Source organism: Hypanus sabinus, chromosome 26 (genome assembly GCF_030144855.1).
Source record: "Hypanus sabinus isolate sHypSab1 chromosome 26, sHypSab1.hap1, whole genome shotgun sequence".
NCBI lineage: Eukaryota > Metazoa > Chordata > Chondrichthyes > Myliobatiformes > Dasyatidae > Hypanus > Hypanus sabinus.
The window spans coordinates 47508407-47524570 of record NC_082731.1 but is presented as its reverse complement, the minus strand read 5'-3'; the positions used below and the strand labels follow the sequence as shown (position 1 = coordinate 47524570).

At 40.1% G+C, this 16164-nt stretch overlaps 1 protein-coding gene across 3 annotated transcripts in view; it reads left to right on the top strand.

Moving 5' to 3' along the window:
- LOC132381542 (mitogen-activated protein kinase-binding protein 1-like) overlaps positions 1-16164 on the top strand; it is a 146502-nt gene that overhangs the window by 78528 nt on the left and 51810 nt on the right. For all 3 annotated transcript variants that reach the window (XM_059951039.1, XM_059951038.1, XM_059951037.1), the window contains exons 14-19: positions 3346-3416; positions 3920-4041; positions 6444-6519; positions 14077-14188; positions 15470-15533; positions 15760-15882. In XM_059951039.1, the coding sequence (XP_059807022.1) occupies positions 3346-3416; positions 3920-4041; positions 6444-6519; positions 14077-14188; positions 15470-15533; positions 15760-15882 (568 nt within the window). The remainder of the gene's footprint in view (positions 1-3345; positions 3417-3919; positions 4042-6443; positions 6520-14076; positions 14189-15469; positions 15534-15759; positions 15883-16164) is intronic.

Genomic DNA, 16164 nt, shown 5'->3' with positions numbered 1-16164 from the left:
CAGGTCACCTCTCATCCTTCATTGCTCCAAGGAGAAAAGGTACCCCATGCAAGGTACCCCAATCCAGGCAACATCCTTGTAAATCTCCTCTGCACCCTTCTATAGTTTCCACAGTGAGGTCACCAGAACTGAGTACAGGATTCCAAGTGGGGTCTGATCAGGATGCTGTGTAGCAGTGACGTTACCTCTCAGCTCTTAAACTCAATCCCATGGTTGATGAAGGCCAATGCACTGTGTGCCTTCTTAACCACAGAGTCAACCTGTGCAGCAGTTTTGAGTGTCCTAAGGACTCGGACCCCAAGATCCCTCTGATCCTCCACACTGGCAAGAGTCTTAATTCTGCTATCATATTTGACCTACCAAAATGAACCACTTCACACTTTTCTGGGTTGAACTCCATCTGCCACTTGTCAGCCCAGTTTGCATCCTATCGATGTCCTGCTGTAACCTCTGATAGCCCTCCACATGATCCACGGCACCCCAAACCTTTATGCCATCAGCAAATTTACTAACTCATCCCTCCACTTCCTCATCCAGGTCATTTATAAAAATCATAAAGAGAAGAGGTCCCAGAACAGATCCCTGAGGCACACCACTGGTCATCGACCTTCAAGCAGAATATGACCCATCACAACCACTCTTTGCCTTCTAAGGGCAAGCTAATTCTGGATCCACAAAGCAGGATCCCCTTGGATCCCATGCCTCCTTACTTTCTCAATAAGCCTTGCATGGGGTACCTTATCAAATGCCTTGCTGAAATCCATATACACTGCATCTACTGCTCTACCTTCAATGTGTTTAGTCACATCCTCAAAAAATTCATTCAGGCTTGTAAGGCATGACCTGTCCTTGACAAAGCCATGCTGACTATTCCTAATCATATTATGTCTCTCCAAATGTTCATAAATCCTGCCTCTCAGAATCTTCTCCATCAACTTACCAGCCACTGCAGGATGTGAAAGGTTCATAAAAATGCAGAGGAGACTTGCAGGATGCTGCCTGGGTTGGAGAACGTGATGTATAAGGAAAGGTTGCACAGGTTTGGTCTTTTTCTCTTTGGAGCGAAGGACAATGAGAGGTGACTTGATAGAGGTGTACAAAATTTTGAGGTATAAATAGAGTGGATAGCCAGCACCTTTTCCCCCAGGGTGGCATTTGGCCAATACAAGAGGGCTTTAAGGTCAGTGGAGGAAGGGTTAGTAGAAATGTCAGAGTTAGTTTATCTTTCTATAAAAAGAGTTGTAGATGCCTGGAATGTACTCTGCATAGTGGTGGTAAAAGCTGATATATTACGAACATATAAAAGACTCTTGTATAAGCACATGTATATAAGAAAATAGAGGGTTATGGACTCTGTAGAAGAGAAGTGTTAGATCGTGAAGTTGGTTTATATAGGTCAGCACAACATCATGGACTGCCGATTGTATTGTACTGTTCTATGTTCAGTGTTCTCTAGGGTCCCAACAATTATTTATGCATACCCTATTCTCATTAGACATCCTAAAATGCATCCTCTCATACTGAGGAGCAGTAAATTCCATCCGTTTTTGTTCTGCCCAATCCACCAGCAGAAGAATATCATTCTGCAATCTAAGAATCATGCTAATTTTCATGTCACTTACAAAGTTTACCAACTATAATCACAAAAAAGTCACTTTGTATTTGACAAACAGCATTGTTCCATGTGATAAGCATACATGATTCCCTGCACAGATGACCTCTTTGGACCTGAGGGGTTTTTCTCTTTCCCTCGTGTGTTCTATCCCTTAATAATAAGATGACATGGGTTTTAACTAATGGGTCTGATATGTTGCCAGGGGATTGGAGATTAGAAACAAGGAAAGATTTTTGCAATTTTACAGCATGTTGGTGAGGCCACATTATTCTCTGCATGATCTATCTCTGTTCATTAAATTTAATGGAAGTCCAAAAGTGATTCACAAAGGTAATTTCACCTTGGCCCCCCCCCAACCCATGACCTCTAGCTGTAGTCTCGCCCAATCTCAGTAGAAGAACCTTGCGTGTATTTACTCTATCTATACACTTCATAATTTTGTAGGTCATGTTATATACTATTCTCAGTATGGATTAAAAAATACCCGATGAACCCATAACCAACATAACTGCACAGCAATACAGTACCTTCTTTAGTAGATTTTAAAAGCACATTTCAAAACAAAATGTAATGAGTCCTCTAATATTCCTTGTTAATACTTTCAATAAGTTCATTAAAAATCCTATATAAAAATATTTTAACACTCAACAGCAGTAACATAAAAATACATCAAACCACAGAAAAGTCAGTTGGGACCATGTAAGTTACAAGAGATAGAGGTGAAATATTACAGCAAGGTAATTCCAGAGCTCCAGCCCAGGTTGAATGATCTGGGAGGTTGAAAGGGCTGGGAGAGCTGTCCTATCACTAGTGGCTAAAAAAGTGATCTGTATTCTCTGGAGCTTAAAATGAAGGGTGATGTTACTGTAGTATAAGATTGTGAGGAAGCTTGATAGTGTAGGTCTTGGGCTATTTCCACTAGTAGGAAAGTCCAAACAAGGCATTGCTACAAAGTAAGAAGATGATCATTCAACCTGGGCTGGAGATTTTCATGGAAGATGGTGAATGTCTGTTTTTTGGGGCTTGAGTTTACCAAGGCACTTAGCTCTGGAATTAACTTGCTGTAATATTTCACCTCTATCTCTTGTAACTTACATGGTCCTAACTGATTTTTTTTGTGGTTTGATGTATTTTTATGTTACTGCTGTTGCATCTTTAATATTTTTATACAGGATTTTTAATGAACTTGTTGGAAGTATTAGCATGGAATATTAGAGGACTCATTACATTTTGAAATGTGCCTTTAAAATCTATTAAAGCAGGTACTGTATTGTGCAGTTATAAGATGTTGGTTATGGGTTCATTGTGTATTTTTTAATCCATACTGAGAATAAAGAGTATGTAATGAGACCTACAAAATTATGAGGTGTATAGATAGGGTAAATACACGCAAGGTTTTTCTACTGAGATTGGGTGAGACTACAGCTAGAGGTCATGGGTTAGGGGGGCCAAGGTGAAATTAAGGGAACATGAAAGGGAACTACTTAACCCAGGATGGTGAGTGTGTGGAACAAGCTGCCAGCGTAAGTGTTGGATGTGGGATTGATCTCAACATTCCAGAGAAAGTTGGATAGGTAAATGGATGGGAGAGGTATAGAAGGTGCAGCTTGATGAGACTAGGCAGAGTAATTGTTTAGTATGGACTAGTTGAGCTTAAGTCCCAGTCACTCCACATATTGTGATGCAGATTGTTGATAACCTTATTGTGTTTTGTTTATTCTCTCCTGCAGCCAGTAATGATATTGTTAAAATGGTTAGTTGTGGAGCTGATAAAAGTATCTACTTTCGAACTGCACACAAGGTAAACCTTATTAGTTTCTTTTCTTTTAATCATTTCCTTTATAGTTTATGCATGTTTTCTCTGGTGGTTTGCCGTTATGTTCAGTTTGGTTACAATGCTATCAGAAAGATGCCATCAAACTGGAAAGAATGAAGAGAATATTTATGAAGACGTTCCTCAGACATGAAGGACTATGTCATGGAGAGAGGTTGAGCAGGTTGGGAATTTTTTTTTTCATTGGAGCATAGGAGAATGAGGAATGATCTTATGGTGGTGTATAAATTCATGGAGATTCAATAGGAGAATAAGGGGATGATCTTCTGGAGGTGTATAAAATGATGCACATTCAATAGGAGAATGGGAAATGATCGTAGGGGTGTAAAACTCCCTATTGATCAACACATGAATTTCTTGACTTTCTGGGAGACATGTTCTTTTCCTCTTTTTAATGTTTGTATCCATCAATATGTTGATTTTGTTTTGTTGAATGTGGGTAATAGTTCCTTTAAATTTTCTTTTGACAGTCTGTCGATGGAGTTCTGTTTACAAGAACTCATCATGTTGTTGGAAAGACAACCCTGTATGACATGGATGTTGATATCTCTCAGAAATATACAACTATAGGCTGCCAGGACAGAAATATTAGGTAAGTTTCTTACTCGCAGAGGGAATAGTCTTAATTTTTTTGTATGCTATTACATCAGGGTTCCCAATTCAGATGCTATAACTTAAATTCTTTTGAGAAGGTAAGGTTATAAAATGAATATCATAGAAAGAGGTCTTTGTTTATTGTGTCCATGTTGATCAAAAGTAGGTGCTATCCAACTTCTACCAACTGTCCAGATCTCGACCTGCAGATCTGCAGGACTTTCCTGTTCAAATACATCTAGTAACCATATAACAATTACAGCATGGAAACAGGCCATCTTGGCCCTTCTAGTCCGTGCTGAATGCTTATTCTCACCTAGTCCCACTGAGTCACACTCAGCCCATAACCCTCCATTCCTTTCCTGCCCATACACCTATCCAATTTTCCTTTAAATGACAATACTGATCCTGCCTCTACCACTTCTACTGGAAGCTCGTTCCACACAGCTACCACTCTCTGAGTAAAGAAATTCCCCCTCGTGTTACCCTTAAAGTTTTGCCCCCTAACTCTCAATTCATGTCCTCTTATTTGAATCTCCCCTACTCTCAATGGAAAAAGCCTATCCATGTCAACTCTATCTATCCCCTTCATAATTTTAAATACCTCTATCAAGTCCCCCCCGCCCCCAATTTTCTACGCTCTAAAGAATAAAGACTTAACTTGTTCAATCTTTTCCTGTAACTTAGGTGCTGAAACCCAGGTAACATTCTAGTAAATCTTCTCTGTACTCTCTCTATTTTGTTGACATCTTTCTTATAATTCACTGACCAGAACTGTACACAATACTCCAAATTTGGCCTTACCAATGCCTCGTACAATTTTAACATTACATTCCAACTCCTATACTCAATGCTCTGATTTACAAAGGCCAACGTACCAAAAGCTTTCTTCACCACCCTATCCACATGAGATTCCACCTTTGGGGAACTATGCACCATTATTCCTAGATCACTCTGTTCTGCTGCATTCTTCAATACCCTACAGTTGTATGTCCTATTTGGATTATTCCTACCAAAATGTAGCACCTCACACTTATCAGCATTAAACTCCATCTGGCATCGTTCAACCCACTCTTCTAACTGGCCTAAATCTCTCTGCAAACTTTGAAAACCTGCTTCATTATCCACAACGCCACCTACCTTAGTATCATCTGCATACTTACTAATCCAGTTTACTCTTACCAAAGTACATTAATGAAGGCTTCTGCCTCGGTCCTTCATTCAAGCAGTGAGTACCACACTAACGAAAAATATTTTTTATTTCCTCACTAATCATTTCACAATTACTTTTAAATTTCTTTTCCTTGGTTTTTGATCATTCAGCTAATTGGCATAATTCCCTTTTTGAGGCCCTTCATTATCTTATTTGTCTCATTTTAAGTCTCCCTTCGGTTTCCATTATTGCAAACAAAAACAGCTGTTTTTACGTAACCAGTCCGGGCAATATCTTTGTAAATTTTCTGTGCACCTCTCCAGTGCAGTCGCAATTCTGTGACCTGACTAGCTTGATAATTCTATTATCAACTCCTAGCTTTTATATTCTGGGGTTGACTTATAAAATAAATCATCTTGTATGCTTTTATTGGCCACCTTAGTTTGCTTGTTATACTTTTTAAGAATCTGTGGATGTATATTCCAAAGTCCTTCTGTTGCCAATTTTGAAAACCCTTGCCCTGTTGCACCTCCCCTTTGCATTACTCATACTTTCGTGCTGTAAAATTTTATTTCCCACTTTGGCCGGCTGACCAAGTGATCTATAAGACCATAAGACGTAGGAGCAGAACTAGGCCATTTGGCCTATCAAAACTGCTGTGCTATTCAGTCATGGCTGAGTTATTTTCCCATTCGATTCTAACCTCCTGCTTTCTCTCTGTAACTTTTGATACCCTGACTAATCAAGAGCCTATTAACCTACACTTTAAATATACCCAATGACTTGATCTCCATAGCCATCTGTGGCAATGAATTCTACAGATTCACCACCCTCTGGCTGAAGAAAATCCTTCTTTACTGTCAACCAAAAGACTAGTTTTGGTATCATTTGCAATCATTATTATGCACTGTGTAGGAAGGCAGAGATCTGCTGTCACATCCCAAATGAGTTTCCAGAAACCTATTCATTTTAGTGTCTGAGCTCTGTACACATTAAATTACCAGGTATGTTAGTTTATTTTAACTGGGGTATCACTGTTACCAGCATTCAAGCTCTCTAGCCATAGACTCTACCAGAAATACTGAGAATCAGGCTGAACTATAACGATGCATTGTTTAAAAAAATAAGGTCTCCAGCATGTAGGTAAGTTATTTTTCCGCACCTATAGAACAATACCTTTGAGAGGAGAAAAGTAAGGAGATACAAGAAAACTTACTTGTTTTTTTTTCCTCTTTTCAATTTTGCAGAATATATAACATCAACAATGGAAAGCAAAAAAGATGCTTCAAAGGTTCACAGAGTGAAGATGGGATCCTTCTCAAAGTAATCTCAAAATCATGTTCAGAATTTTTTCTGTTATCAGTTGTCTTGTGCGTGGTTAATACGAAATGACGAAACCTCATACATGTCCTGACTTTGACATCTCACTAATAAAAGATGAGACCAGGGAAAGGAGAGAACATGAGACATGTAGCAGAATTAGGCCTATCCCTGTACATCGAGTCTGCTCTGATATTCCATCATGGCTCATTTATTATCCCTTTGAAATCCATTCTCCTACTTTCTCCCTGTAACTTTGATGCCCTATCTAATCAAGAACCTATCAAACTCCCCTTTAAATATACTCAGTAACTTGTCCTCCACAGCCATCTGTAACAGTGAATTCCAGGGATTCATTACCCTGTAGCTGAAAAAGCAATTCTCCTCATCTCTATTACAAATGGATGTCCCTCTATTCTGAGACTGTGACCTCTGGTGGTTGTAGGCTCATACACTTGGAAACATCTACCACATCCACTCAATCCAGACCTTACAATATTGAATAGGTTTCAATGATTCATTCCCCTCCCCTGCCCCCAATTCTTCTAAACTCCAGCAGGTACAGGCCCCGAGCCATCAAATAACCCTCATGTTAACCCTTTCATTCCCAGAATCATTCTCATGAAGCTCTTCTAGACCTTCTACAAAGCTGGCATTTCCTTTAGATAAGGGGACCAAAACTGCTCACAGTACTCCAATTATGGCCTGTCCAATGCTTTAGCATTACATCCTTGCTCTTATTTTCTAGTCCTCTCAAAATAAATGCCAATGTTGTATTTGCCTTTTTTACTACCAGTTCAGCTGGCAGGTTAGTCTATTGGTTTTTAAAGCTTCCTAATCCTTTACCTTCCTACTGATTTTTGCAATATTTTGCTTTTGGGCTGTCTTTAACTTGTCGGCCATGGTTGCTTCATCCTCTCTTTAGAATATTACTTCATCTTTGGGCTGCCTCTCTCCTGTGCCTTCTGAATTGCTCCTAGAAACTCTAGCCGTTGATGTTCTGTGGTCATCCCTGTTAGTGTCCCTTTCCAATCAACTTTGGCCTGCTCCTCTCATGACCCATTAATTCCCCTAACTCCACTTTAATACTAATACATCCATTTATACTAAAACTAATACATTTATCTTCTCCCTATCAAGCTGCATGATGAATTCTATCATATGATCACTGCCTCCAAAGCTCCCTAATCAAATCTGATTCTTTACACTACACCCAATCCAGAATTGCCTTTTCCCCTACTGGGCTTGATGGCAAAATGGTCTAAAAAGCCACCTTGTAGGCACTTTACAAATTCCCTCTTGGGATGCAGCATAAATCTGATTTTCTCAATTTACCTGCATATGGAAATCCCCCATGACTATCATAATGTTACCCTTTTTCTTTCTCCTGTTGTAATTTACAGCCCACTTCTTGGCTGATGTTTGGAGGCCTGTACATAACTTCCATCAGGGTCTTTTCACCCTTACAGTTTCTTAACTTTACACATAAGGATTCTACATCTTTTGATCTTATGCCAGCACTTTCTAACATAGAAAACCTACAGTACAGTACAGGCCTTTTGGTCTACAAAGTTGTGCCAAACATGTCCCTACCTTAGAAATTACTAGACATGCCCATAGCCCTCTATTTTTCTAAGATCCATGTACCTATCCAAAAGTCTCTTAAAAGACCCTATCGTATTAGTCTCCACCACTGTTGCCGGCAGCCCATTCCACGCACTCACCACTCTGAGTTTTTAAAAAAAACTTATCCCTGACATCTCTTCTGTACCTACTCCCCAACACCTTAAACTGTGTCCTCTTGTGGCAACCATTTCAGCCCTGGGAAAAAGCCTCTGACTATCCACAAGATCAGTGCCTCTCATCATCTTATACACCTCTGTCAGGTCACCTCTCATCCTCCGTCGCTCCAAGTAGAAAAGGCCAGGTTTACTCAACATATTCTCATGAGGCATGCTCCCCAATCCAGGCAATGTCCTTGTAAATCTCCTTTGCATCCTTTCTATGGTTCCACATCCTTCGTTTAATGAGGTGACCAGAACTGAGCACAGTACTCCAAGTGGGGTCTGACCAGCGTCCTATAAACCTGCAACATTACCTCTCAGCTCCTAAATTCAATTCCACGATTGATGAAGGCCAAAGCACCGTGTGCCGCTTTTACCTCAGAGTCAACCTGCGCATCTGCTTTGAGCTTCCTGTGGACTTGAACCCCAAGATCCCTCTGATCCTCCACACCACCAAGAGTCTTACCATTAAAACGATATTCTGCCATCATATTTGACCAACCTAAATGAATCACTTCACACTTATCTGGGTTGGACTCCATCTGCCACTTCTCAGCCCAGTTTTGCATCTATCAATATCCCACTGTAACCTCTGACAGCTCTCCACAGTATCCACAACACCTCCAACCTTTGTGTCATCAGCAAACCTACCAACCCATCCTTCCACTTACTCATCCAGGTCATTTATAAAAATCTCGAAGAGTAAGCGTCCCAGACCAGATCCTTCAGGCTGGAGACTGACCTCCATGCAGAATATGACCCATCTACAACCACTCTTTGCCTTCTGTGGCCAAGCCAGTTCTTGATCCACAAAGTAATGTCCCTTGGATCCCATGCCTCCTTACTTTCTCAATAAGCCTTGCATGGGGTACCTTTATCAAATGCCTTGCTGAAATCCATATGCGCTACATCTACTGCTCTTCCTTCAACAATGTGTTTAGTCACATCTTCAAAAAAATTCAATCAGGTTCTTAAGGCATGACCTGCCCTTGACAAAGCCATGCTGACTATTCCTAATTATATTAAACCTCTCCAAATGTTCATAAATCCTGCCACTCGGGGTCTTTTCCATCAACTTACCAACCACCAAGGTAAGACTCACCGGTCTATAATTTCCTGGGTTATCTCTACTCCTTGAATAAAGGAACAACATCCACGACCCTCCAATCCTCCAGAACCTCTCCCATCCCCATTGTTGATGCAAAGATCATCGCCAGAGGCTCGGCAGTCTCCTCCCTCGCCTCCCACAGATGGGATATATCTCATCCGGTCCTGGCGACTTATCCAACTTGATGCTTTCCAAAAGCTCCAGCACATCTTCTTTCTTAATATCTGCATGTTCAAACTTTTCAGTCTTCTGCAAGTCATCACTACAGTCACCAAAGATCCTTCTCCATAGTGAATACTGAAGCAAAGTATTCATTAAGTACCTCTGCTATTTCCTCTGGTTCCATATACACTTCCCCACTGTCACACTTGATGGGTCCTATTCTTTCATGTCTTATCCTCTTGCTCTTCACATACTTGTAGAATGCCTTGGAGTTTTTCTTAATCCTGCCCGCCAAGGCCTTCTCATGGCTCCTTCAGGCTCTCCTAATTTTCTCCTTAATTTCCTTCCTGTTAGCCCTATAATCTTCTAGATCTCTAACATTACCTAGCTCTCTGAAGCTTTTGTAAGCTTTTCTTCTTGACTAGATCTATTGCAGCCTTTGTACACCACTGTACCAGTACCCTACCATAACTTCCCTGTCTCATTGGAACGTATCTATGCAGAACTCCACACAAATATTCCCTGAACATTTGCTACATTTCTTCCGTACTTTCCCTGAGAACATCTGTTTCCAATTTAAGCTTCCAATTTCCTGCCTGATACCCTCATAATTCCCCTTACTCCAATTAAACGCCTTTCTAACTTGTCTGTACCTATCTCTCTCCAGTGCTATTATAAAGAAGATAGATTTATGATCACGGTCTCCAAAGTACTCTACCACTGAGAGATCTGACACTTGACCAGGTTCATTTCCCAATACCAAATCAAGTACAGCCTCTCCTCTTGTAGGCTTATCTACATATTGTGTCAAGAAACATTCCTGAACACACCTAACAAACTCCAGCCCATCTAAACCCCTTGCTTTAGGGAGATGCCAATCGATATTTGGGAAATTAAAATCTCCCATCACGACCGCTCTGTTATTATTCCACCTTTCCAGGATGTTTCCCTATCTGTTCCTCTATCCCTGTTACTATTGGGCAGCCTTTAAAAATACCCAGTAAAGTTATTGACTAAACCTCCTGTTCCTAATCTCCATCCACAAAGACTTCGTAGACAGTCCCTCCATGACGTTCACCTTTTCTGCAGCCATGACATTATCTGTGATCAACAGTGCCACGCCCCCACCTCTTTTGCCTGCCTCCCTGTCCTTTCTGAAACACCTAAAACCTGGCACTTGAAGTAACCATTCCTGTCCGTGAGCCATCCAAGTCTCTGTAATGGCCACCACATCATAGCTCCAAGTACTGATCCATGCTCTCAGCTCATCCACTTTGTTCACAACACTCCTTGCATTAAAATAAATGCATCTCAAACCTTCGGTGTGAACATGTCCCTTCTCTATCACCTGCTTATCCTCAGAAAATGTCTCCTAGTTTTCTCTATTTGTGAGCCAACTGCCTCTTCCTCAGCCTCTTCAGTTTGGTTCTCTTTCCACCCCCCCCCCCCCCACCAACATTTATAGCTTAAACTCTCCCCAGTAGCCTTAGCAAGCCTCCCCTCCAGGACATTGGTCTTCCTGGGATTCAAGTGCAACCCATCGCAATATCCAGAAATCTGAATCCCTACCCCCTGCTCCAATCCCTCAGCCACACATTTATCCTTCACCTTGTTCTATTCCTATTCTCACTGTCATGTGGCACTGGCAGTAATTCCGAGATTGCTGCTTGCGGTCCTGCTTCTCAACTTCCTTCCTAACTCCCTGCAGTCTTTTTTTCAGGACCTCTTCCCTTTTCCTACCTATGTCACTGGTTCCAATATATACCACGACCTCTGGCTGTTCTCCCTCCCACTGCAGGATATCTTGGACGCAATCTGAAATGTCCCCGATCCTGGCACCTGGGAGGCAAACTACCATCCGAGTTTCTTTCCTACCTCCACAGAATCACCTAATTCTAAGTCCACAGAATTCTAAGGACATAATTTGATTTTTTTTTTTAACCTTTAGAGTCACCCCACCCCCTCTGCCTACCTGCCTGTCCTTTCGATACTGTCTGTATTCTTGGATTTTTAAGCTTCCAACTATGAGTATCTTTTAGCAAGGTTTCAGTGATGTCCACAACATCATGCCTATCAATCTCTAACTGTGCTGCAAGATCATTTACCTGATTTTGTACACTGTGTGCATTCAAATGTAACACCTTCATTCTTATATTCATCACCAGTTTTTTGATTTTGCCCCCATTTCATCTCATCCACTGACTGCAATTTTGCCCAATTGTCTCCCTGTCCTTCCTCACAAACTTACTACACTCTGCATATATTGTATACCAACTGCCCCATCAGAAATTCCATCATTCTGTTCCCATCTCCCTGCCAAATCAGTTTAAACCCTCCCCAACAGCTTTAACAAACTTGCCTGCAAGGATATTGGTCCCTCCCAGGTTAAGATGTAACCTGTTCTTTTGTACAGATCATACCATCCCCAGAAGAGATCCCAATGATCCAGAAATCTGAAACCCTGCCCTTTGCAACAATTCCTCAGCCACACATTAATCTGCCCAATAGTCCTATTCTTACTGGTGTGTGGTACTGACAGCAATCCAGAGATTACTATTCTGGAGGTCCTGTTTTTCAGCTTTTTACCTAGCTCCCTAAATTTTCTCTTTAGGATTTCCCCCATTTCTGTCCTATGGTGTTGTACCAATACGTACCAAGACCTCAGGCTCCTCATCCTCCACTCCCCACCCCCCCCCCCCAAACAGTATCTAAATCAGTTTACTTATTTTTGAGGGAAATAGCCACAGGGGTACTCTGCACCAGCTCTATTCCCTTTCCTGACGCTTACACAGGTACTTGTGTTCTGCAACTTGGGGATGACTACCTCCCTGTAGTTATTATCGAACACTTCCTCATTCTCAGATATGAGCTGAAGCTCATCAAATTTCAGCCCCAGCTCCTTAACATGCTTGGTGCATTACCTACAGGTACATCATCAGGGAAACTGGAAGTCTCCCAGACTTCCCACAAGACCCAATGCCCTGGATTTTGCAATCATTGAAAATGTTAATGGTTCCTTGCTTTCAGAATAAATAGAAATTAGCATAGTTGGAAGTTGAGGGCATTGTTGAGAAGTATCAACTGCACTTACTTAATCACAGCACCTTTCTAGATCTGCTGCCAATAAATGTGAGAGAAGATGGAAGAGTAAGGATGCTCACAGTCACGTTTGACAGATGTTCATATTTAAAAGAAATTGCAAATACTAGAATATAAAAGTAAGGATGTATGGTTGAGGCCTCATTTGGAGTATTGTGAGCAGTTTTAGGCCCCTTATCTCAAAAGGGAGAGGGTTCGAAGGAGGGTCACGAAAATGATTTCATTTGAAAAACAAAAGTTTAATCCTGGAGAGTGTTTGATGGCTCTGGGGCTGTATTCACTAGGATTCAGAAGAATGAGGGGTGACCTAATTGAAATCTATTGAATGGTGAAAGGCCTTGATAAAGTGAATGTGGAGAAGACATTCCCTATGCTGGGAGAGTCTACAAACAGTGGATACAACCTCAAAGAAGAGGGGCATCCTTTTAGAAAGGATGAGGAAGAAATTTCTTTAGCCAGTGAGTGGTGAATCTGTGAAATACTTTGCCACAGGCACCTGTGGAGGCCAAGCCTTTATGTATATTTATGGCAGAGGTTGATAGATTCTTGAATTGGTCAGGACATGAAAGGGATACAGGGCGAAGGTAGGTGATTGAGGCTGAGAGGAAAAATGGATCAACCATGATGAAATGGTAGAGCAGACTTAATGGGCAAATGGCCTAATTATGCTCATACATTTTATGATCTTGTGGATTGTTCATTTTCTGCAGGAATGAGAGGAAAAGCCTGGGAATTCGGCTAACTAAATAATTTCCCAGAAAAACTTGTATGGTTTGGTGAATGGGCACATATGCTTTCCTTTGCTTTGTTGCTTTTTTGCACATAATTGAGAAAGGATCCTATTTATATAAACATAGTTTAGAAGAGCACAGCTATTTTTGAAGACCACTAAAGTCGTCCCCATGGTGTTCATTGCATGGTGTTTTGTGTATCCCAGTGCTTTGCACTTCAATATAACCATGACATTGCTTGTCATCTTCAGAAATTTGCTTGTATTCCTGGGGTTCTAGATATTACTACAGTTCTGTTCCTTGCCTCCATTCCCATCTATTTCAAAATAGAAAGTATGCTGAAGCAAATGGACAACCCTTAAACCAAAGGGTAATGGGGACGCTCTCCGCTGCCAGAATAATGAAGGCACTTGAATATAAGGGAATGAATAAAATGTCTATTGTTTTAACAGTTTTAGAAAGATTTAAAATGAGCATTAAAAATAAACAAGTGCAATTTCTTGATCAACAGCTAGGAAAATGGATTCAAGTCCCAAGTTGTGCTGAATGATTGCTTCCTATGCAGTGAATTACTCATTTCTGTGATTTTGTTTTTTTAATACTATCTGCATTGTTACCAGTGACTCTTAATTTATTTGGACTATTTTCTTAGAAGATTGTCTGTTTTCAATTTTAGGTTCAAATGGATCCTTCTGGAACATTCGTAGCAACTAGTTGTTCTGACAAGAATATTTCTATCTTTGACTTCTACACTGGAGAATGTGTAGCCAGCATGTTTGGACATTCAGGTAGTCAAACTTATAAACAGTTAACAACTTGTATTCAGTCTGGTACTAAATTTGCTCTCATTCCTTGAGTCCCATATTTTGCTTTCTCCTCGTGAAATATCTGGTGATCTTGTGCATTCTTAAATTGTTTGAGGTTTGAGTACAAAGAGCAAGTCTAAGCTGAACTTGTCAATTGGAAATTACTTCCATTTACTCATCTGCATCTTTTTTTGTAAATATGAATTTTTAAGGAAAGATATGGGATTCTATAATGTCTCTAAATGAAAAGAATTTATGATTTAAAAGAATAAGTGTGACTAAGTTTGGCTGGTACAAATGTGAACAATTGCAATCAAAATTTTTAGCATTGAATTTTTACAAATACAAAACCACCAAAAAAGACATGTAGGTTATGTGGCCCTGTCGTTCAATATGACTGCTCCAGTTCCTGTGTCCTTCTACAATTAGTGAAAACCTATCTCAATCTCTGTCCTGTGATCTCTCCTTCATATCTTGTGCTTCAATAATATAAAATCACATCATTGTAAATGGCAAAGAATACAGATCCATCTACTTTAACTGTCAATTAATTCAGGATTTTTCTGTCTAAGCTGCTGACTATGTTCAGCATTCTCTTTCCAGGTTTCCAGCAACTTGTCGTGTTCTGTATCTCAGTGCCAACATTACTTTCTTTTCACTAATGTTCCCTTTCATTTCTCTCAGTTTACATTTCTAGTCAGATCAGCTGCGATTCAGCATTCTTTCACATCGCCCCACCTTCATTTTGCTCAGTTTACAGTACCAAGATTCATATCATTCAGATAGTTTCCATCTAGTCACAAAACCCTTTTGCCTTATTGATCCCTCCCCTTCTCTGCAACTTCAAACCTTCTTTCTGCTTTATTGTGGATGTAATGAAAAGTTAACAATCTAAACTGTTGACTGTTTCATTGACCCCAGATGTTACCTGATCCCCTGAGTATTTATTTTTTTCAAATTTCCAGTACCTGCATATATTTTTTTTGTGCTTTGCTTTTCAGCTACTGAAATGTACTGGGATTTCAAAGCTGTGATGGAATTTAGTTTCTATCCTTATTGTATGTTCATCTGGAGAGTAGGGGAGGGGGGTATAGGTATTTAGAGTTAACAGGTAACTAGTTTTGTGCTGCAATTCACAAAGTATTTTGCCTTCCCTGAAAACAGTTGTACTATTTTGAATTGTACATTTCCCAATTACAGAATATTGCATATAGCTTGCAAATCACACAATATTTCATATTAACTTTTATCCTTCTGTTTTAGAAATTGTAACTGGCATGAAATTTACTCATGATTGCAAATATCTGATAACAGTATCAGGAGACAGGTAAATACTTTTTGCCAAATCTGCTCATTGTGATGTAAACAAAATTATTGAAAGATCTTATTTTGTAAGCCAGCACCACATGTACAACTGTCACTAAAAAGACTGTCATGTTGTACTTTTTTGATTATGAAACATTCCCCCTACCTTCTATTGATTAAATCTGTGTATCACATTATTATATCGTAAGTATATTTTCAGAGTGCTAAACTTTACTTAAAATCCACAGTTGCATCTTCATATGGCACTTGGACCCTGAGTTGACTGCATGCATGAGGCATCGTCTATTTCAAATTAAACAAATTGCTAAAAAGGACAAGACAGTTGGGACCAAGGTTCCTGCACCAATAAGGTATGTTCAAAATTAAAACTGTAAGCTTGCGAAGTGCTTCAGAAAATCAGATGGATTTCAAGTATTTTTAATTTTGGAGATTGTAAAATTTGATCCAAAACTTTTGTGTGGATGGCACCATTCACAGATGTCTGCTAATACTATATTGAACATTAAATACACAAGATTAGGCGCCTATAATTTGTAACTTTTAGTCTCTCGTGGTGACGTACCGCTTAAAACAATATAGCAGAGTATCAGGCCCTTTGTACAGAGAAAATTTACAAGGATGTTGTTGGTATT